Here is a 25100-nt window from a genome sequence, read left to right on the forward strand (position 1 = left end):
TTTCCCAGCTTTGCGACTCGTCTACTAACCCCCCTACCGACCCCCAACTAACTTTGATACAGAGCCCCTTCAAGGCAAGCTATGCGCAGTGGCATACACCCATGGTAGCCCAGTGGATACGATCTCTGCCTTCTATACGGAGGGCGTAGGTACGAATCATCCGGGCATGTACTAACTTTCCAGTTGAGTGCATTTTAAGAAATTAAATATCACGTGTTTTCAAACGATGAAGGAATAAATCGTGAGGATCCTTGCATACCTAAGAATTTTCTTATTTCTCTAGGTGTGTGAAGTGCCAATCTGCATTGGGCCGGCGTGTTGGACAAAGGCTTAACCCCTCTCATTCTGAGAGAACACTCGTGCTCATCAGTGAGCCGAATATGGGTTGTTAATGATGATGTTACATCCATTATGATAATTTTTAATGTTTACTTTTTTTATGTTAAGTACAAAAATCTTTAAAGCAATATTTTTTTTTAATTTGTTACAGCTTTCTTATTTCGCAGAGACCACTTGGATATCCTTGATAGTGACAAAACTGCCACCATACATTCTATTGAATTTTTTTTTTATTATTATTTACAAGTTAGCCCTTAACTACAATCTCACCTGATGGTAAGTGATGATGTAGTCTTAGATGGAAGCGGGCTAACTTGTTAGGAGGAGGATGAAAATCCACAACCCTTTCGGTTTCTACACGGCATCGTACCGGAACGCTAAATCGCTTGGCGGTACGTTTTTGCCGGTGGGATGGTAACTAGCCACGGCCGAAGCCTCCCACCAGCCAGACCTGGACCAATTAAGAAAATCTCAATCTGTCCAGCTGGGGATCGAACCCAGGACCTCCGTTTTGTAAATCCACCGCGCATACCACTGCGCCACGGAGGCCGTCGAGGCTGGATACTTCAAAAGAGCGATTGAGATTATTGGTTAGATTCAATTTTAGTTAAAACATCTAACCAATTCCAAATAGAGCATCAATTGAATTTTGGAGCGGTCAGACTCATCACCGAGAGGTGGTGGTTCGATCCCCACCTCGTTGATCTATTATCGTGCCCACTCCTAATACAGTCTTTCCCGACTATAATATATATATATATATAATTATAGTAGAAAATCATATTCCAATATACACAGATGATGAAACTCAGCGTAGGTACCTAACGAATTCTTAGTAAAATAGTGTTAATAGATACCTACTAAATATGTACTCGTATTAATTAGTAGTTATTATATAATTATGACTTGCGACTCGTTCTGTAATGTGCGACCAAGAATATTAACAGATTTCAAATTCCGTGCAGTTAATACCAAGGTTTACGGCGATATCACCAATCTTTCGCAATCGTGAAATGTCAATTGAACATAATTATTGTAGATGTCATGTAAAAAGAGCGCTTACGACCAACTGCAGGAGTTAATATTTTAATCAATTAGATACATGAATTCCCCACTTTTACAGTAATGCAGTGCTATTCCCTACAGTGCTATACAGTGGGTCACGAAATAGAATAACTATGATAATGATAAAGAAATAATATACAGTTATGAGACTGTGTAAATGTTTAGTACATTACCATTGATAATTACAACATAATAGTTAATTAAAACTGTTATTTTCATGCATACATATTCTGTAAATATCCACCCATATAATAATTGCAACTTCAAGAACAATAATGATGCTTTAAATTATATGTGTAGCTTAAATTTTTACTTAGGTTGAGCTGTCTGTCTGTCTGTCAGACTGTCGTTTGAGTGTTCTCATAATATATAATTATTGTTAAGATAATTGTAAAGATTGAATTTGTTATAATTATTTTATTTATTATAAATTTAAGTTTAATAGACTGTTAAGTTATTCTTTGTTTTATTAATTTTAATTAATATGTTGTTCCTGAAAATTAAGTTCTTTATAGTAGTAGCGATATAAAAAAAAAAAAAACATTTAATATCTACGCTGGGAGACAGTCAGCGCTCTTTTTACGTGGCAACATTAATACATACGTTATTGACATTTGACGATTACGAGCATGGTGATAAGAGTAATGCACGTTAAAAATAAAGTGCAAATTATTAAGAGAACTTTGCATTTATTTTGAAAATAAAAATCAACCGGTTAAATGTTTTTAAAGTTAATAACTTTAAAAACATTTCCACTCCCTTAGCTCCACCAAAGATAATGATGTAACTTTTTGAGCAGTTGCTATTGCTTGATTATGAAACACGACTAAAACTCACGTGATATAAGGTCGGAGTATACCCGACTAGTTTTGAACCAAAAATGGAATAGAAGATTACTCGTAGATAAAGACGAAGAAAATTGAAGAAAATATACAACGACTAGGTATTCCTAGACAATAAGGTAAAATGCTACAATACGCCCCACTTATAAGTAATGCGCATAAAACATGTAACAAACAGTTTCTAAACTACAAACTGGCACTTTAGTTTGGTAAAGAATCCTTATACACTAGCTAAAAATACTATATTTTTAAAACCTATAGGCAAGGGTATGCATCTCTCTCTCCATTGCGAGCTGAATGACTATGAACTTTTCTGTATCTATTTAGACAAACGAAAAAATAATACAGACCAAATGTTCTAAATAACGAAAGGTCAAAGATTAAACAGGCCGCAGAGCCGAGACAGCTATTACAATGCTATACTAATAGCATTAACAACTGAGTCTTAGGGCCATAAATCATTTCTCTATATCTATCTCGCTTGCACTTATGGGTCTTATGGAGCCGTCTAGTGAAGGGTGTAACAATGAAAGACATATTATCGATAAGTAAAGTTTATTATCGTATCTTGTTCACAAAATTAAAAAAATTAACAATATTTGATTTAATATAATACATATTTCATATTATATAATTATTAACTAAATAAAATTAATCTTCATCTGAGTCTTCATCATCAGAATCTTCGTCTTCTGCCAAATTTATTATATATTAGTATCCATAGTGCGCAACGAGTAACACATGAATGTATTTATTTAATTGCAGTAAACACATTTATAGCAAAAAAAATACGCAATGCAATTACATTAGAAACCGACCAATCAGAATCGTCCAAATCATTATTGACTCATCATTAGCACGTGCGCAGGTAGCCGTTTATCGATAATTAGGGTGCGCAGGTAGGCGCGCTGCACATTCCTATCTTTTTTGACTTTTATGACCGGACGACTCAGATGATAATGCGCATACTATAGTTGGAGGGGAATGGGAATATTGGTCATATTTAAAAGATATGGCAAATATTAAAAAAAAATCATACCATAAATAATATATCTAATATTATATAATATGTGTGTACTAACTGACTGGAAAATCTATTTAAGAATAGATTTTGAATGCAATGTAAGTCCAATCAACAACGTCTATAAAATGGTCATCAATGTCACACTACTCGGAAACAGACTTAATGATTATACGATTAACAGCTGCTGGTTGCAGACAGTAATAAAACTATACAAGTTAATAATGAGATATGCAGTGTAGTGACGTAACTGCGAGCATTTACGGACTCTAGACTAGGTTTTGATCGAGAAGAGCTGTAACAAACAGAAATATACATACTCGTAACCAAACAAAATATAATAATTAGTAATTACATATATAGATTATAAAATAATTATATTATTATATTTTTTAGCAGACTCAGAAGTGGATTACAAAAATAAGAAAACCAATGTCGAACAAACATTTGTCAAGACAACTTAATTAACAAATCAAACTGTAACCAAAATAAGGCTAGAATGACCTTGGTCCCCGCCAATTGATCGTTACCCCTATCTAAATCCCTACTCTTTACGAAACAAGTCGTGCCACCTAGATTCGACACGAGCCAACACGAGACAAAACAAAAATAAGACGAAAAAAATGACTAATTAAGTTATACTGATATTTAAGTTGCTGAAAGAGAGAGAGAGAGTAACAATGATTTTGTTGGGACACAGGTGTCTGGTATACAGATTAAAGTGCCGAATTTTTAACGAATGATATAAATTAAGTAAATGTAAAGAAAATATAATGAAAATGAAAGAGAAACAAGAAACGATGGTAGGCCAAAAGGCCAGAAAAACCAGCTCCATGGAGGCAGGAGGGGGTTTTAGCCGTTAGGAGTGTGACCCGCTTCCATCTTAGATTGCATCATCACTTACCATCAGGTGTGATTGTGGTATATGGCTCTCTAGTAAGAATAAAAAGAAGATGATGTTTTTGAGGTTTTTTCCATCTGAAAAAAAATATTTTTGACAGTCTGCTAATAAATTTTGGGTTGACTAGCCGCTTATAATAAAATCGATCGTTTGTGGGAGCTCTAGTATTGCCATAAGGTTATTTACCCAAGTCATAACACAGAATGACGTCAGGGAAAACACTTTTGAGACTAATTGGTAACTGGAAAACGGGGCTTTTGTGTGGAGTTGAATATTAACTAGTTTCAACAACGGGCTTCTTATGAATATTTTTTGGACATGAATATAGACGTAGGTACGACTTTGGTATATTTTATTTTTTGTGGTTTGTAAAGAATCTCCACCAGGTAATCTCAATGCCACACATCGCGACCAATTTATCGGCTGTCAAACCGTTAGTGCTGCAGGCATGTGATATTACTTGATCATCAGTGGCTGACTTAAATCTGGGTAAATAGAATTAAATTCCTTATAAAAAGAAACTTCTTCTGCGATATCTATGCTATTTATCTTTAAAACTACACAACAGATTTTAATGTGGTTTTCGTCAATCAATAGTGAAAGAGGAAGATTTAAATGTATAATTTATTTACAAATGGACATAATAGCGAGCGTCCGCTAGTAAATTATAAATTCAAACCAATTTCTAGATTTTTGGCCATTGTGCGCATGAAGTTGTTTTTATACATCTAAATATGACTCATAGTGATGAGCGTTTATTTATAGACGTAAAGTTTGTTATGGCGTCTGATAATGCCACTGCAAATATTCAGTAGTACTCGAGACTCGTATGTAGAAGTGTTGTATACTAGTATGTACTGTTTAGGGTTGCCAACCGTACTATATGTATATTATTGTACTATATTTCGGATCAGCGTACTATATACTGTTGAAGAAATATATAGTACCTAAAAATACTACATTTTGAACACTGATATATAACAAACAAAATTTTAGTTTTAAAACTTTATGAACATTAGTTTCTGACATTTAGCGTCTACCCTATTCGAGCTTGTTTGTCTATCTTACTGAGTTCTAAATATTAAACGATCAAATTAGAAAAAAAAAATGTTTTTAAAATGCGAATAAGCACATATGACACTCTTATTTCAGACAAATAAATCTTGAAAATGCAACAACAGTATATATTATTATTCTTTTTAATGTTGACTTTTTTTCTTATTCTATAAAATACTATATTATTATTTAGGCGTACTATATTTTATTTGTAGCTAAATCTGTAAAATATTATATTTTTTTTGAAAAAATGTTGGCAACCCTGTCTGTTGTATGCGATATGTGACACAAGACCTTTTAACAGGTAGATTATTATGATGAAAGAGATAACTTTGAAGTCATCTTGATCAAACACAACGTAGCATTTTACATTAGTGCCAAGGGGAAGGAAATTTTAATAGTTTTTCGTAGAAACAGAAAGTATTATAGTGACTGAGGGCGACGAAACTTCATAGTATAAAATCCCCATATAAAACGACCTTATTAACGACCATGCTTTTTTAATGAAACGAATAAACATAGGTATGGGTTGCCTAAAAAAATTTAGTCCAGGATATGATTAATCAATAATCAAAAGTATGAAGTCTATAGAATATGCAAACGTAAGATTGCTAATTCTTTCCCAGCCATAACTCTCGGGTTGCCAGGTATAAAAAGGTAAATTGATAGTAGCATTTTCCACCGGTCTGATAATTTAATCAAATTTAAATGAAAACAAAGATTATTTCATTATGAACACGGTGTTATAGGGTTGCGTGTGAAAAATCCGTCCTGAATTCCGGTTGCTGAATTTCGAAAAGTGAAATATTTCCGCGAGTGAATATGAAAAGCCCCAACCAACCGTCCCATGGCAGCACAAAGTCTCTCTACTTGTTCCTAAGAGCTACGACGTAGAGCAGAGCTCTATAATTACGTTTGTCAAACGCCTTATCTGCTGGAATGGTGTGAAGGGGGCAATCACTGGGCAACGAACAAGGCAATGTGTCAAAATAATCGTTAATAGACGCATAGAAGCCATTCATCTTGGTTGTGGTTGTCACTAAATACCCAGATATTAAGATTCGTTAAGATCGTGACACGCTTCTAATATATTTATTGGCGCATAGCCGGTCAGTGAACTCAACATACCTATCCAGTCTACTAAATTTTTCCTCATTTTTTTAGTACTCATTTATTGGAACGAAAGTTCCTTATCGCGCGTTGCGAAAGGGAGCTAGACGGAAAAAAATAAGACCAAAAGTTGAACCGACACTTTTTACCCGACTGTGTAAGAAAGAAGGTAATGTTTTTGCTATAGTTGTAAGCCGTGACCTGAAGACAGTTGGTGAGCTCCAGGGTAGCGATGACAGCTATAGCGATTGCGATAGTGATTACGATAGCGAACTTTGTTCCATCCGGTTGTCCCTTGACACCTCTCAAGTTTCAAGAATGTTTATTTTACAACACCTAATGGGATTTTTACATTACATAGTAGTGAATAACTAAATGAGATGTCAAGAACAGTAGCCGAATTTGATGTAGATTTTATCTCAGTCTAGAAGCGATGACGATTCAGTTATTTTAACTAAAACAATAATAAAACAATTTACTGTTTACAAAACGAAAGGGAGGCTTTAAGAATCTATCTAAAAAATAAATTTTTAATAACTAAATTACAGCTTTCTATTTTAGTAATAGCCTCTGCGCTAAACCGCGGACAGACGGACGGACAAACAAGTCGAAACTATAAGGGTTTCTTATGGAGTACAGAACCCTGAAAAATATGTGGATTTTTGTGATAAAACCTAAAGTTTCTTTATACCATTACCGTGTAGTTTGAAATTACATCAGAACCATTGCAAACAAATGGTAGACAATAAAGTAAGTATTTTACAAAACCCAAGTACGCATTGGTGCAATTAAATTGAATCAACATAAAATAAAATAAATTTTATTTATTATACATTCACAAAACAATAACGTACAAATGAAATACTCGCAATAAACAATACAGTATAGTCTGTAAATTGTTATTAGTATAGACTCTATCTGATTTAACATTAATGTTCTGCTTCTAGCCATAATAGTGATTTGCATTGTAAAATAAAAAGCTTTCAATATGTGAGAGTAGTTGGATACCTTTCACCAAACCAGTGCCCCTTAGTACGAGATTTATGACTACTCGAAAACGTGGCTATCGAATGGTTCTATCGTATTGTAAAAATTAAGTTCGTATGCGTCTAAGTTCAATAACTTTTTTATCCGAAATGAAATCGGGCTTGACCACAATCCCAGTTGATGGCAAATGTGGATGCGGTGGCATAAAGCACAAAGTGCATGCCAAGATACTCTTCAATCTAGTCTAAAAGATGCCCAGGAAAATCAAATATTATTAATATTGTATGGGCACTTTCGACACTCGTTTGAGTCGAATATTTAAGTTTTAAGTTTTGACGGCCTCCGTGGCGCAGTGGTATGCGCGGTGGATTTACAAGATGGAGGTCCTAGATGCCGTGTAGAAACCGAAAGGGGTGTGGATTTTCATCCTCCTCCTAACAAGTTAGCCCGCTTCCATCTTAGACTGCATCATCACTTACCATCAGGTGAAATTGTAGTCAAGGGCTAACTTGTAAGGAAAAAAAAAGTTTGATCTAAGAAGAAGACCTAAGTTCTTTATATTGTTTTCTATGAGAGTGGAAGCGTTGAACCAATTATGGCCTTTATTAACTTATTATTGAATATTTATTTTTAATTTAAAATGTCTGATCTTGAGCTTTATAAAAAAACATACCGGTCAATTTGAGAACCTCCTCCATTTTGAAGTCTTAGTTAATTTTACTTTGAAAATGTTTTTAATTTCGATATTCGCAAACAATTACTGCAAAAGTGAAAAACTCGTGCTAGAGCGATCGTGATTTTAAGTGAATAACGGAGTAGGAGTCTAAATACTGGAAGCACTTATTGTGCAGTCTTTTCGACTTTTGATATTATTATAATTTTAACGTGTGCAGCTTAACCTAAAGCACACTAACACTAAATGTGAATGAATGTGTTTCAAATTTTAAATACGCAAAAGTTTCATTTTGTATTCTTTATATTTAGGTTATTATCACATAGGTACCTACTACTAAAACGAAACTATTCACAATAGACAGATGTTCGACAACCGCTACAAACTTTTAAAAAACTTAAAAATTGAAAAAAAAATATATGACACTAGGTGGACTGACGACATCAAGCGAGTCGCAGGGATTTGCTGGATGCAAGTGGCTCAGTATCGTGATGTTTGGAAGTCCCTACAAAAGGCCTATGTCCTGCAGAAGACGTCCATCGGCTGATATGATGATGATGGTGATGATGATGAAGTACCTGTCATGTTGGGTTCGTCATGACACTCCATACACATCAATATTAAGTTCTAATAAAATTTTATCTGTTTCGGACTAACAATCGTAACCTTTGATAATGTAAATAGATAACAAATCAATTATGTTTTATTTTCAAACCAAACGTGCACTCACGATTTCAAGGCGTGCGCTATTAGATAGGTACCTACCAAAAATAAATTGAGATAATAATTGTTGTTAAGTTCATTCATTTGTACTTTGGGGAGCCCGGGATGCTAAATTTGCAGTTACTTGAGCGTCACGGGGACCGATTGCATTTGGTAGATTAAATTATAGGATGAATAAATATTTACTTTTTTCGCTTTTAGCGGTGGAATAAAAACAACCTTTAAAAGCAATTTTAAATTATCAAAAATTTTAGTGATTAATTAGGAATTTATTTCGTTCAAAATAAGTAAAAAATTAATCGCGCTCATAACTCGAGAACTAAAATATAAAGGGTTTATTTTGTAACTTTGAAACCCTCCCATTCCATTCCGTTACGCTCAAATCATCAGATTTTTGAAATGTGCAGTTTTTAGCTATCAACTCACCTACCTTATCTTAAAACTAAACGTGCTGGTTGAGTATTTCTGAAGTTAATAGTAGTATTTAGTAGTTTATGTAGTATTTAGTATACTCCTCTGAGTTTTTCTGCCGCGCTCGAGTAACTGCAAAAATCCCCTCTTCAGCTCCCCTACTATCGAGGAAATACAGGAATGAAATATTGTGTAACATACACAATATTTCATCCCTGTATTAGTTGATAACGTAGCTTTTCATTCATGAAATAACTTTAAATCGGTCTAGGCAAACAAATAAACAAACTCACTTTATGATGGCATAATATAAAATATGAATAAAACCTAGCCAAATAAAGATAGCTATGATTATTGATTACATTAACGGAGGCCTACCTACCTTACACAGATTTTCGAAGGCTTTCCACCACGGTAAATGCTCAGCTATTGAAGATAGTCCTAATATTATAGTTGCTACAATTATAGGCCTGACAACGTTCGAGCTTTTGTAAATGTAAAATCACAAAAGTCTGGTTATCCCAGACTCATATATTTTCATATTTAGTGAAAATATTAAACAAAAACGAATCTACTTAGTTCATGTTTTTCAACCTTGTAACTGACACGGTGGTTTGCGGAGCGGAAAAACCTAGACTTCTTGGAGCAGATTATAACCATAAACCATTTATCATTCTTCGGAATTAGTTTATCTACTAACTAGATTAATTTATGGTCTTTCATAAAACAAATATTATTTAAATTTTGTAATGCTTGCAATGCTACAACAAAAATAAACTCAAGCGACAAGTTTTGACGGCCTCCGTGGCGCAGTGGTATGCGCGGTGGATTTACAAGACGGAGGTCCTGGGTTCGATCCCTGGCTGGGCAGATTGAGATTTTCTTAATTTGTCCAGGTCTGGCTGGTGGGAGGCTTCGGCCGTGGCTAGTTACCACCCTACCGGCAAAGACGTACCGCCAAGCGATTTAGCGTTCCGGTACGATGCCGTGTAGAAACCAAAAGGGGTGTGGATTTTCATCCTCCTCCTAACAAGTTAGCCCGCTTCCATCTTAGACTGCATCATCACTTACCATCAGGTGAGATTGTAGTCAAGGGCTAACTTGTAAAGATAAAAAAAAAAAAAAGTACGTCTTGTACGTGTACTATTATGTATTCTGTGACTCTACTATCGGTTCGGAAAGCAGATTTTATTAAAAATAGACAACAAGAAGACGTTATAAAATCGTAACCACAGAACATAAAAAAATTATAAAACTAGTGTATTTATTAATTCCGTGATCGTAACAGTATTGTTATCAAGTCGATCAATTGGATTATCTACGAGTATCTTTGGCGTTATCAAATTCACTATGTATGTGAAGGTACTAAAATATAGGCTTTTAACACAATTGACCTTTAGTGATTAATTTATGCAAAGGCAGGTCTAATAATGTTTAGATATTGTTATAAACAACATAAAAATGGAAATTTGAAAAACTTCCCGAAGGTCATGCCATTGTTAATTAGGCTCTCGATTAGCCCCAACCTCCGATTTCGTTGAACCTACATGGATTTGGATGAAAATTTGGGACTAAGTATGTTTTGTTGCCCTCTACTTCAAAAGTGACATGTGCTCGTCTTGCGCTTTTTACATTGATAATAACTCAAAAAGTATTGATTTTTTCCAAAAACTATTCCTGCTGTTATTTTTATAAAATTATAATCTTCACCTCCAAGAAGTGGTGGCATCCACCCCCAGGGCAAAAGTGCAAGACTTGTATGTCACTTTTGTTTCTTAAGGTATCTCCACCTACTCATCAATTTTCATGAAAATCGATGGAGGTTCAACGAAAACGGAGGTAAAAACCCCCATTCACTGTACTAATATTCTCTTTCAGTGTGCTTTCATTTAAGACCTCACTTGAGTATATTTGCAGACATTCGGTTATTCTTCCCCACTGAACATCACAACTTTTAAAAGGCTCAACCAATTTTCATCAAACATGTCTAAGAACATAAGTAACCGTTAATACAAAAAAAAAACTAACTTAAAAGCGCTTCATTTGTTTGGCAGTTATGTTGTCACAGACAGACTGATAGACAGAGACGAGAGATCATCCACACATACCCTCATGGGACCCTCAGACCCTCGGGGTTACTGGCTCGTCGATAGCCTACTTTCGGTTTGATACTACCGAAAGAGGCCGAGACAGACAGACAGACACGTCAAACTTATAACACCCCTCTTTTGCGTCTGGGGTTAAAAAGATAGTAGACTCAACCCTACGCTGGATATTTTCAAGAAGAACCCTTGAAACACTTAATAAGGGGTTTAATACTATGTACTCATAACTGTGTGTCACATCACAAACATCACAGATAGTAAAGTAAAGCTATATGAGTCTGCCACGTGGTCGAAAGTAGAGCACCGTTAACTCCACGGGGTCTAGGTCACGTGGAATAACTTGTACCTGTGGACTTGTGCAATGATAACAGGTAAATAAACTACGTATTACTACTACAGGCAAAGATTTTATACTATAGATATGTCACTAGCGCGTCGAAACAGACGGACAAGAGCGATTAATTCCATTTAGTCGCATAGCAAACTACAAAAGTTATTTAAACAAATAATACCTAAATGTCGTCTACAATGTCGAGCCGTGTGTTCAATAAGTGTAAAAACTATATAATTATACATTTCCTCGTAAAGTATCACTTATTTCACCAATTTCAATTTCGTAATGTATCTCATTACGCACTTGTGCCGTAATGTAAAGTAAAAGTCACATGTGCCATAATGTAATATAAAACCTTTATCATCCGTCTAAAAACGAACGGCACTTTTTAAAATCTTGGCAAAGAGTTTTTATGACAGAAAAATGCTCAACATTTTTTGAATAAATTTGAGATAGAATATAATAAAAAACATTTAATTCTTTAATTTTAATAATTTTGTCAATAAATTATTAAAATTAAAGAATTAAATGTATTATCAGATTACAATTATTTATCTGTATCAGAAACACAAAACAAACGCTGGTGTGCGCACTTCGTTATCTGTGCAAAAATGACAAGCGTATCATAATGTCATCAATGAAATCAGGCAAAGATGCAAATTAATTTTCAGAAAGTGTGTTCAAAGTGTGTTTCCTCGCAAATGTGTTATAAAACGTCGTATGACATACGCGCGCTTTGATAATTACAGCCTCTGCTCCCTTACTATAGCTCTCGCCTTTGGCTCGAGCTGCAATATCGCCTCGGCTGTAATTTTCAACTTACCGCACTTATATCATAATTTATAATTAAATATACTATAAGTAAACACAAAATTTGTGCATGTGTGCACTCAGTGGAGAAGCTAAATTCGGATCACTTTTTGCGGTGATTTGATAGGCACGTAACATATCTAACAGTAGTTATAAATCTAACTAACAGTAACAATCTAACTAACAATAGAAAGGAGGCAAGCACAGTTTATTCATTAAAAAAAAATAAAAAAGACCTAGAATCTACCCATTGTTATACTTATGTTATACAAATATACCAACAAGTATCAAATAAACATAATAAATAGTTTAAAAAAACAAGAATTATATATTAAAATTTAGCAAAAGCTCTTGAAAAACTTTTTCAAATTGTATTGTTTAATAGGTACTATTATAAAATTTGATACTTATTTACGATTTGGTTAGTTCCCGACCCTGGAATTCCCAAAGAACATCATCGCTCCAAAACCACAAGCAAGCTGAGTCATTACCTTCAAATATATCACTGGCAACACGCACTAAGGATACTAAGGGTTGATTTACACGATTAGCACGTTGCCAAAGACAGAGGCAACTGCTCCGGCAGCGCCGGCCCGAAGTAAATTTTAGAATGGAGCGAGATCCAATTATAACGCCTCTCCTGTTTGCTCCTAATGGCATATACCTACACCAATTGTGAGTGCAAAGTAAGTATGGGACGTGAAGATCTCGATCATACTCTGGAGTGACCAACGTTCTTTACCATTTAGGCGCCCTCTAGGATTTGGCGCCTGGAGCGACTGCTCCGTTCGCCGTATGGGCGGGGGCTCCTCCAAACGACTGACCCTACAGGCGCAGGCACCTTCGGCGATGACGAGGACGACACATCCACCGGACTTGACACCGTCCTTGCGCAGGATAGCGACGACATCGCAGTCCGCGCAGGGGCCTCCATCGAACCCGGCGCCGCCCCGACGCAGGATAGCTAGGAATCGCAGTCCGCGCGGGGCCAACGGGCTCGAAGTCCAATCCTTTAGGCTGAAAAGCCTCAACCCCGGGAGGGGTTGAAAGAAATCACCGGGGGAGAAAGTTCCCCCGCGACACGCCCGGGCAAGGAGGTATTGCCTCGAGGCCCGTACCCCCGCCCCGTGTTACACGGGTCGGAGAAGACCTGACGTCATGGGCGGGCCGGCCCTGTGCTCCGGCAACAGACGACTATCTACGGCCTGCGACTGTTTCGGCGGCTGTCGAAGGCTTTCGGCGGTAGTCGTCAGTAGCACTCGTCGGTAGCAGTTGCGTCTGTCGTTGGTAACTTGCTGCTCGTGTAAATGCACCCTAAGCTCAAAAATGCTTGGAACCTAACCGCACTGCACGACTCCGGTAGAATTTTAATTGAAAACCAAATTGAGACATCAAATGTTTGTACTTTTAGCACAAGGAATGCTTCTCACTTTGAAGTCCAATTACCGATTTGTTTCATAACTCGTATCGAATTTTAAAATACCTGCGATTTAAGGTAAATAAATAAGTTGTATACTATAAAACTTATTAATCTTAATAAATATAAATGTTAAGTTTTGTTAAATACTATTTATAACCTATGATTATTCGTCGTCATCAACCCATATTCGGCTCACTGCTGAGCTCGAGTCTCTTCTCAGAATGAGAGGGGTTAGGCCAATAGTCCACCACGCTGGCCCAATGCGGATTGGCAGACTTTACTCACGCAGAGAATTAAGGTAATTCTCTGGTATGCAGGTTTCCTCACGATGTTTTCCTTCACCGATTGCGACACGTGATATTTAATTTCTTAAAATGCACACAACTGAAAAGTTGGAGGTGCATGCCCCGGACCGGATTCGAACCCACACCCTCCGGAATCGGAGGCAGAGGTCATATCCACTGGGCTATCACGGCTCTGATTATTACAATAATAATTTTAGGTGTAGATACATATTTAACGAAACAAATAACCCTGAAAATTATATAGGTAATTAGGTACAATTTCATGTAAGTTTTCAAAAACATGATAGACTAACATCGTTAGGAACCCTTGTCACGCGAGTACGGTTCCGGTCCGGTCTTTATATTCTAGTACCACAGAAGTTCTGCGTCTTCGTTGTGCTTGCCCGAGAAAGCTGTTGCTTGCCCTCCTTTATTATCTCTGCAGCCCAGCAGCGTAGGTATAGTTAGGTTTAAGAAGCATCTAGATTGGGTACTATTTGGCCGTTTACAACTGAAATGACAACACAACTTAAACATGGTGGGAATAATTGAAATTGTGCTGTCAATTATTTGTAAAAAGTGTGTCGGTTTGTCATTTTGTTCTCAGAAAGGGATTTCCGTAAGGTTGGTGATTATACAGATTGTATTAGATTATACAAGTTAAGTTAAGTCATCAGAAAAATAGGAATATTTATTTATTTATTCGGAAGCCAACGTTGTATACAAAAAACTTATGACTAATTAAACATAACATGCATTAAAAAGTAATATGCTACTTGTACACCCCACTTATAGGCTAACTCAACATGCGTTTATTTTAATACAATTCTTAATTTACCATTAAAAAAAAATAAACAAAAACTAAATTGGAAGAATAGAATAGACGAAGATAAATCGCGTTCGTCTGCTAATCTTAAGTCAGCCATAGACCATCAAGTAATCTCACAATCTTATAAGCGGCTAAAAGCTCTGTTTGTCGCCGATAGCTTTCTTGCCATTGATTGCTTACGTGACTGTCAAAGCGAAGCTTGACAGGGTCCGCTACAACAACATATGCAAACAACGTACGATACTGTTATGTATATACAAGAACAGATTATATAAAAAAATCACAGGTAAGTTCTAACTACTAGGTACGTACCTATCCCTATAAACACGAGGAGAGGTCAAACGACCCCGGCCCCGGCAGGATTTCATCCATTAAGCTGCAACCTCTAAGGTATACTGTCTCGTGGAAGTTAATTCTTTCTAGTCATGCAAGTTAACTAACGACATTTCCTCCACTGAAGGGCACGCAGTACTTAGTGGTAAGGACAATCTTGGAAATCCATTGTTTAGAAGCCAAGACATTTTTATTAGAGACTTTAAAAAAGGCGGAGGTTCTATTAGATACGTTTTTTGCGCGAGTGGATATATAAACTGTGTTGATACTTTTTCTCAATTTCATATTGAGATTCATTATTAATGAATATTTTTTTTTTCTTTACAAGTTAGTTCTTGACTACAATCTCACCTGATGGTAAGTGATGATGCAATCTAAGATGGAATCCGGCTAACTTGTTAGAAGGAGGATGAAATCCACACCCCTTTCGGTTTCTACACGTCGTCGTACTGGAACGCTAAATCGCTTAGCGCATCAAAACTGAGGCGGACAAAAATGTGCATAATTGTCTTAATTTCATTTAGTCGCTTATTAAACAACGAAAGCCAATTTAATATTTAAACACATAATACCTCAATGTTCTCTACAATGTCGAGTTGTGTGTTTAGGAAGTGTAAAAACTATATAAATATATAATGTAAGTAAACACAAAATTGCGCTCAATGGAGTCGCTAAATTCGGATCTTTTTTTGCGGTGATTTTGTAGGCATGTAATATGTTACATGCCTACAAAATCACTTCGCTTGTAGTATCAATGATTATTTTATACTGTAGATATGTCTACAGTATAAAATAATCATTGATACTACAAGCGAAGACGTACGACCAAACGATTTAGATACGATATATACCTGTAGGTACGATACCGCATACAAACCCAAACCAAAGGGATGAATAATCTTTCTCAAGTTTGCCTACAAGTCTAGATTTCATCGTAATCGTACCGTCACAAGATATCGCAAACCAAGTACTAACTTTTCGTTTAATCCTTTCTAGGTCATTACGTAATACTTCGTCGGCTCGTCGGTATTGTTTATTTGCTTCACGATAAAGTGATAACACTATCACTGCATCGATGATTAAAAATATACACTTTCTCAATCCAATAAGTACAGACTGATAACTTTATTGATACACGGAATTCCCTGACATATGGAATAAACAATAATAATGAGCGATATGTTTATCGTTTAGTGTTGAACTTCTATGTAAAATGTTGTTTTGTTCATTTGTTAATTTATTAATTATGCATTCGACCATTTCTGTCACACAACAATTTAGAAAGACACGAGTAATTAAGAAAGTCAATAGCAATAAATTTAAATCAAATTTAATTGTGAAGGTATGTTTAGAAATTAAATTTTAAATTGTCAAATATAAAAGTATTGCATATCAAAATGTCATAGAAATAAAATATAATAATTTTTACCAACACAACTTGTATAAAATAGTACTAATTACAAAATATTCAATAACAATAGATCAAACAATCAAACATGTGGTTTGATGTGGTTTGTTGTCTTCAATTTAAACACTTAAAAAAATTGTGTTCTCGAATGTTTTTTTTTTTGTGGTAAGCAGGTTTATGGTGTGTCTACTATACACTATGGCGTTTGGTAGTAGTTAATAGAAAAAAATATTTTATTCATTGGGAGACACTTAAGATAAAAAACCAAAAGCCATGGAATTTAGAAAGTTTGTGTAAGTCGTTGCTTGTATGGGTTTCACGGAAAAATACGAAATATATTGAGGTATTAATATGTTGGCGTCCAATATCTTTATTAAGGCACAATCTAATTACCTTGAGTCTCATGGGAGAAGGAGAATATTGTGATTAAGTAGGTATATGGAGTTTGCGTAAAATTAAGTTGAGCTCAAAATAACATATCTTTACTCTGCTCTGGGCGTTTGATTGGTATACTGTATATAATTCGGAGAAAATGCTAATGAAATGAAAGTCTATGTTTTATGTTATTCCCAAGGATAGGTCTCCAATAGGGATGATGACAGTTTTTTTTAATTGTATAAGAGTATACTATTAGTAAAGCAATTTTGTAGAAGTAACAGGGTATCTGCGATATTTTGTGATCGACATTTTTAATGTTCATACTCATGCTAAATTACAGCTTCCTAATGGTAATCGTACTATAATACGTATTGTACTATATTTTAAGTTTGCGTACTATATACTGTTAAAAAAATATATAGTATTTAAAAATACTTAGGTACTATATTTTGAACACTGAAATCTAAAAAACAACATATGATTTTTTGCATATTCCATAAAATACTATTATTTTTTAAGCTTACTATATTTTTTATAGCAAAATCTAAAAATACTATATTTAAAAAAAAATGTTGGCTAGCGCTAAACCGCAGACAGACAGACGGACATGGCGAAACTATAAGGGTTCTTTGTGGACTACAAAACCCTAAAAAGCTTGTTGAGTTTGTTTGTATATTTGTTGAAATGCGCTTATCCCCGGCCATGACTAGTTACCTACAACTCTATTTAGAATTTTACGTCCAGTAAGTTAGAGCATTGCACTAAATGCTACATAGCACTTTAATTACGTACAAGTTTATCTGATTACTAACATTTCACACTATGTTATAACTAGTGATGAGTCATTAAATTAATCAGCGTTGTAAAAACCGAGATTGATAGTTAGATTAGTCTCCACGGGTGACTAACAGACGGATCACGTAATGTCAAATTAGTTTTAAATTATATTTACAACACATTTGCTCGTAAAGTATCTCTTATTCGACCAATTTCAATATCGTAATGTATCTAATTACGCACATGTGCCGTAATGTCAAGAAAAATGCACATTTGCCGTAATGTAATATAAAATCTCTACCATCCGTCGAAAACGAACGATACTTTTTACAATCTTAGCAAAGAGTCTTTATGTCAAAAAAGACAATAAATGACAACAATTTATCTGTAACAGAAAAGCAAAAATTTCAATTTATTTTATGAGTAATACTGGCTGTTTTCGATTTTTTTTTGTCTTTGCCTAAAAAAATCGCTGTTGCGCGCACTTTGCTATCTGTGAAACAGTAAAAACTATTCTGTGCGCTTTTTTTTTCGATATATTGTTTTTATTTTAAAATATCAAGTAGTGATAAATTTATTAATTCGGTATCGTTAGATGTAGCGTAAAAAGACTACTCTAAGCCTCGTGCCCGATATATACTTACTAAAGCGTATAAAAATGTCATCATAAGGAAAACAGGCAAACATGCAAATTCATTTTCAGAAAGTGTGTTCAAAGCGTGTTTCCTCGCAAATGCGTTATAAAACGTCGTATGACATACGTGCACTTTGATAATTACAGCCTCTGCTTTCTTACTATACTCGCCTACGGCTCGAGCTAGCAATATCACCTAGGCTGTAATTTTCAACTTACCGCACTTATATCATAATGTACTATTATTGTAATGATTAATTAATTGCTGTCTGAATAATTGCCACAATATTTTGTCATAATGGTATACCTATGCTTGATTACCTAATCCTTAGTAAGACGAACATCTATAAATTTGAAAAAGGTAAGCTTCCTTATTAGTAAACTTCTTAAAAACCGGCAATGTCATGTCAGTCATGCATTATATAAGACAGGCTTTTACTTAGACTAAAATCATATATATCATAGCTTTTTTGCGGGTATTCAAATCTTCTGGTGCTGCAAATGACAACACTTGTCCAGAAAAGGAGAAGGATTTTAAGGGGATTTGGAACTCACCGTCAACTTTGGTGTGTGGCGAGGCGGGCGCGGACTCCACATCGGAGTGCAGGCTGTAGGAGTGCTCTGTTTTGATGGGTGCAGCACCCAGCGCCGCGTCTGTCATCAGCCGGTCGTGGAGGATCACGCCCAGCTTGGAGTTGCGCTCGATGAGCCAGTCGCTCATCTCTGTGTCCTCGTCCAACACGTCTTGCATCTCCTGCGAACAAAATCATGATACGTCATTATTACTAAAGGGACAAGCTTTATAGGAGAGTGGATATAAGCCTTAAATCCACAACACTGTTTCATTGCGTGTTGACAAGATGATTATTAACTTAAACTCTTTTACGATTACTATCAGATGTTAATTAACATTCACGGGGGAGAGAGGGAATCACGGTGTAGGTACAATCATCATCAATCATACAATGCTAACCTCCTTATAAGAGAGGGGATGTAGAGCTTAGATTGAACACACTGCTTCAATGCGGGTAATGGCAAACTTTTTTAAACAGATTACTATCAGTTAATGATAATAACTTAGAATGGAGGGTTCCGCGTGATCTCTTAGACACAGGGTTAGCGTTCATAGAAGCAAGAAAAACCCAGTATGTCACAGCTCGACCCAGAACTTGCAGGACCTCGTGATAAGAAGCCACCGAGTAAGAAAGCGGTAGTTTAGCTTTGATAACGTCATTACTAACTATAAATAACATATTTCATTTGCGTATATCTTCTCTGGTGACTTTTTTATGTCTTCTTAAATTTGTAGGAACATTAAATTTGACCTCTCTGGCCTAGCTGGTATAAGTTTTTCAATAGAGATTTCCGACTACCATAGCATGTCAATTAACGGTTTTATATCTTCTAAATAAGCTTACGTCTGATCTGGTGGTGCGGATATCGGCGGTGGCTAGTTACCCTTTCAGGCAAAGAAATGCCGCCAATTGGCGATTTCTCGTTCCGGTAATGGCTACTAGAAACCATCAAAGATTATAAATAAACTTGTAACTCTTATAAGTAAGCCTGCTTCTAAAACTGCATCGGAACTTAACAGGTGAATTCGCAGTAAAAGCTACTAATTGGACATGTTGATATGTATTTACTAAAATTTTTGACTCGTATAAATTATAATCTCTCTCCAATTTTCATGTGGGACCGACAACTGAATCCCACGTAACAATCAAAAGGTAGCTAGCGGGTGCTTATAACTTTAAAAGATCGTATATCTTAATACGTTGTTCATCACGTTTTAATTAGACGAGCGATTAGCAATCGTACTTGAATACTGTGTGAAGTATCTCATGGAACTTATCCAATTTAAACGAAATATTAAGTCGATGTTCGTATAGGTATACTAGCTGACGCCGCGCGGTTTCGTCCGCGTGGTTCCCGTCCCCGTAGGAATATGAGGATAATATATAGTCTATAGCCTTCCTCGATAAATGGGCTATCTAACATTGAAAGAATTTTTCAATTCGGACCAGTAGTTCCTGAGATTAGCGCGTTCAAGCAAAAAAAAACCAAAATATTGTTAATAATAAGCTGAAGAAGCTTATTATTAACAATATTTTGAAAGGTGTATTGTTATAACCAAAATTATAATTTCAAAATAGACCTCATAAAGTGATTAGCCACAAAGCCCAAATAGATGAAACCATAATCAAGAAATTACTATATAAACTCCCAAATCGGCCCCCATAATGAAACCGCTCACTTATTTGGGAACGGAGAAATCTTCAAAAAACGTACGGTCATTTACGAACAAGCATGACGCTAGAAAAATCCGAAGCACGCTTCAAAACATACCGAGGTCAATAGCACGAGCTATTAATTCGCGCGTCTCTAACGTTCGGCCCTCACCTTGGCCACACTACAGCGCCTTGGCCGACTGTGAATACAACTCAGATAATGCCACAGACTAGACGAATAGATAAACGGAGACGGAGCTATTAAGTTCGAAAATTAATATCTATTTCAAAGTACGTAACTTTGCCATCATCATCAGTATCAGTAGCCAACTTTCAATTCGTTAAATAACGAACTTTAAAGTACCTATATAAGTTCGTACTTCGTCATCATCAGGCTATCATTTAAAAAAAAATTAAATTCAAAATATTTGAACCATTACCTTCCTTCTGACGCAGTCGGGTAAAAACTATGTAAGTTTGCCATGTCATTTCTCTTATAACAGAGGGAGCAGACCAGACTCGTCGGGCATAGAGGGTAAGAGTGAATTGTTGATTTTGTACAGTTCTCTAATCGATATTTAACCGGACCTCTTAACGCGCTCTTTGACCACCACTCACATCCACCAACTTCCCAACTCTTCATCGCAGAAAAAAACTCAACGTTTCGTAGCACCCACCCAGGGTTCGTAATCATTCGAACCTCATGATGCGTAGACGTATAGGGCAATGGACTAATGAGTCGTAACGAGGCTACAGCCATTTAGATATAAAATATCTCCTATTTATTTTGTTGGCGATTAATTAGCTTCAAGTCGGTAAGCGTCTATACTTTTCCTTTAGTCTAAGCAATGAAGGCGAATTGAGAAGTTAGTATATAAGACGCTCACGCCCGCCAAACACGGTCGCCGACCCCTGACAACGCCCGCCGCCTTCACGATGAGCCAAACCACTTGATAACACCAAAGGTGGACGACCACTGCCTTATTTGTATTGCTGTTTAGAGTCCTTAGTTAAAGCCATATAAGAGTTTACGCAGGATTCTTTACAGATAGCGTAATTTTCGTAGTGCTAACTTACGCATCTAATCTATTGAAACTACATGTTTACTTAATTTATAAGGTTAACAAAAGACTTGATTTTTTAATCACTATAACTTTTTTAACTATCTGAATAACACGAAAAACCATCTGTCTTTAAATTATTACAACAGTAATATAAACGTAATATGTTATATAACTTTGTCTCACGAACTTGCACTTAATACCCACATTGTTAGAGTAAGAAAAAAATCACCTCTCTCTTTATTTACGGGCGCCATTTATAAATGTATATAGCCTATATTACCACAAAATCCGTCCAGCAGTTTGGTCTGTAGAGCGTGCCAAAGAAATGGACATACATACACACAAATGCATACGCTCGAAAAACATTACCCTCCTTCTGACGCAGTCGGGTAAAAATCAGTAAATTATTACTGACTTCTTCATGTGGTATACCTTGCCATTGCCACCATTGCTTAGCTTATTTCTGACCATAGAACCTCTTCAGACTTTATAAAGGTTAAGGCTTATTTATACGAAAATACCTTTAGGACTTTTTTAACTAGCTGACGCCGCGCGGTTTCACCCACGTGGTTCCCGTTCCCGTAGGAATACGGGAATAATATATAGCCTTTAGCCTTCCTCGATAAATGGGCTATCTAACACTGAAAGATTTTTTCAAATCGGACCTAGTAGTTCCTGAGATTAGCGCGTTCAATCAAACAAACAAACAAACAAACAAACTCTTCAGCTTTATTAGTATAGATAGGTATTAGCAGTAGCTATAGTTTATTAGTCTGTGTAACAATATATTAACATAATATGATTGTGATTCTAATTCACATTGTTTCAGAAGCCTTTTGACTTCTATTCTAGATGTCAGCAGTATAATAACAACAGGGCAACATAAAACCGATGCCAATTGTTATTCAGATTTGCATCACGTTCCTTGGATTGTTAGCGACAGCCAAGAATGAGGCGTGGAGAAAATGTACAAATACCCTCAGTAATAGCAGACACTGTTTCTTCACACTTGTTTTCCTGTTATTTTATTTGGGTTCATCATTCATCAACCCATATTCGGCTCACTGCTGAGCTCGAGTCTCCTCTCAGAATGACAGGGGTTAGGCCTATAATCCACCACGCTGGCCCAATACGGATTGGCAGACTTCACACACGCAGAGAATTAAGAAAATTCTCTGGAATGCAGGTTTTCTCACGATGTTTTCCTTCACCGTTTAAGACACGTGATATTTAATTTCTTAAAATGCACACAACTGAAAAGTTGGTGGTGCATGCCCCGGACCGAAATCAAACCCATACCCTCCGGAATCGGAGGCAGAGGTCATATCCACTGAGCTATCACGGCTCCTTTATTTGGGTTACTAATCCTTATTTTTATTTATAGTTATTAATGACGAACCAAGCAGATGGCCCATCGTAATGTGTAAAATCTATCTAAATAGAACAAGACTTTTAGACATTTTAGCCTCCGTGGCGCAGTGGTATGCGCGGTGGAATTACAAGACGGAAGTCTTGGGTTCGATCCCCGACTTTTCGATTGGAGTTTTGTTATTTTTTTGTTAATTGGTCGTGGGAGGCTTCGGCCGTGACTAAGTTACCTGCAAAAATGTACCTCCAGTTGATTTAGCGTTCCAGCACGATGTCGTGTAGAAACCGTAATGGGTGTGGATTTTCATCGCCTATCAAGTTAGCCCGCTTCCTTCTTAGATTACATCATCACTTACAGGTGAGATAGCAATCAAGGGCTAACTTGTAAAGAATAAAAAAAAAGACTTCACACAAAGTTCCCCATTATCCATCAACCTGAAGCGTAGGATTTAAGCCCCATGTACTAGTAGTTATGTGGCAACCATTGTCACAATAATACTGTAAGTAGTGAGAGCGGTCGGACTCATCACCGAGGGGTGGTGGTTCGATCCCCGCCTATGGTCTATTATCGTACCCACTCCTAATACAGCCTTTTCTCGACTGGAGGTCCATGTCCTGAACCGGATTAGAACCTACGCCCTCCGAATCGAAGGCAGAGTTTATATCCACTGGGCTATCAAGGCTCTCATTATAACTATATTTAATCAAAATTGGTTCGAAAGTTTCAGAGATTAGCATGTATACATTGACATATTGATAGTATATAAGATGCGAGTATATCTGCCTGCATACAGTTCGTAATGGTTTTATTATGCCAATATTTTTAGCGATTACGAAACGAAATCACACTAAATATCAACACACGTGTACACACAATAATATACCTTATGTCTAAGTAATAAAAACTAAAATACAATGTAACTGTCTCGTTTACACCGTGATTGCATTTGGACTCACCTATAGAATACATTGTTTGAGGCAAATCAAACGATAACCAGCTGAAAGATTATGATTAACAAGTCAGATTTTATCACGTAAGTGCATAACTCTTATGGTTATAGACATAAAAGTCAATTTTCGTCGTCAATTTTTATAATTGCAACTTGCAAGTGACCTTTAGGTGATTGTTATTTTATACACCGGTTTACGTATTTTGATTGTGAATGCAATTAGTTACGAATGAAGTGGGATTAAAACCGTTGCAATCATGAAATTTAATGTACTTATTATTTAGGTACCTTGTGATAAAGTAATAGGAACCTATTTATTTTTATCCTTTGTTAGTTTCCAATAGACTTCTAGATTTAAATTTTAATTAGTTTTTATTGTTCGGATTGCGAAATAGAAGCGTATTATAAATTTAAGTTCATAATATTATCTATACAAAAAAGAAAGATTTGATTGCTTGTTTATATGTTTTGAATATGCTAAGGAACTACTGAACCGATTTGGAGAATTCTTTCACTGTTGGGAAGCTACTCCAACCCTGAGCGCTTTAGGCTATATTTTATCCCCTTAATCCAACGGGAACGGGAACCACGCGAGTAAAACCGTCGTCTACTAGTACTGCAATAAAAAAGCTCAACGTTTCTTAGTTAATGCTCCTATTAGGCAACTATAGAATTTGGACCGTGATGGCTAGCTATGGGGTACCAGGTTACAAGGGTCCAGACCCTGAATTGTCCAAGATTGAGCACATAGTTCGAAGATTTGTTGAACTTTCGGATTCAATAAAGCGAAATCCTAAGTGTTGAACCATCGAAGCAAGTAACTTTAGATAACATTTTAAGCCAGTAGGCCTACGATCTTACCGGCCGAAATATTACAAGAGACATAGACAAAATGTCTATCAATGGTGGCGGAGTCTTCCCAGTTTCAACTATTTCGTCCCAGCGCAATGAAAAAGATGGCGATAGTCTCTATCGGTTGGTTGAAATTTGTCTATTTCTTCTATACTAGATATCTTGTTGGTCGCATGCTACATTAGCATCTATCGGTTA

General features: G+C 36.1%; 1 protein-coding gene across 1 annotated transcript in view; it reads right to left on the minus strand.

Moving 5' to 3' along the window:
• The window catches only part of LOC112053617 (cyclic AMP response element-binding protein A), a 148959-nt gene that overhangs the window by 14399 nt on the left and 109460 nt on the right, over positions 1–25100 (minus strand). The window contains exon 2 of the mRNA XM_052882235.1: positions 18996–19194. Within this exon, the coding sequence (XP_052738195.1) occupies positions 18996–19194 (199 nt within the window). The remainder of the gene's footprint in view (positions 1–18995; positions 19195–25100) is intronic.

This window comes from Bicyclus anynana, chromosome 6, assembly GCF_947172395.1.
Source record: "Bicyclus anynana chromosome 6, ilBicAnyn1.1, whole genome shotgun sequence".
Taxonomy (NCBI): Eukaryota; Metazoa; Arthropoda; class Insecta; order Lepidoptera; family Nymphalidae; genus Bicyclus; species Bicyclus anynana.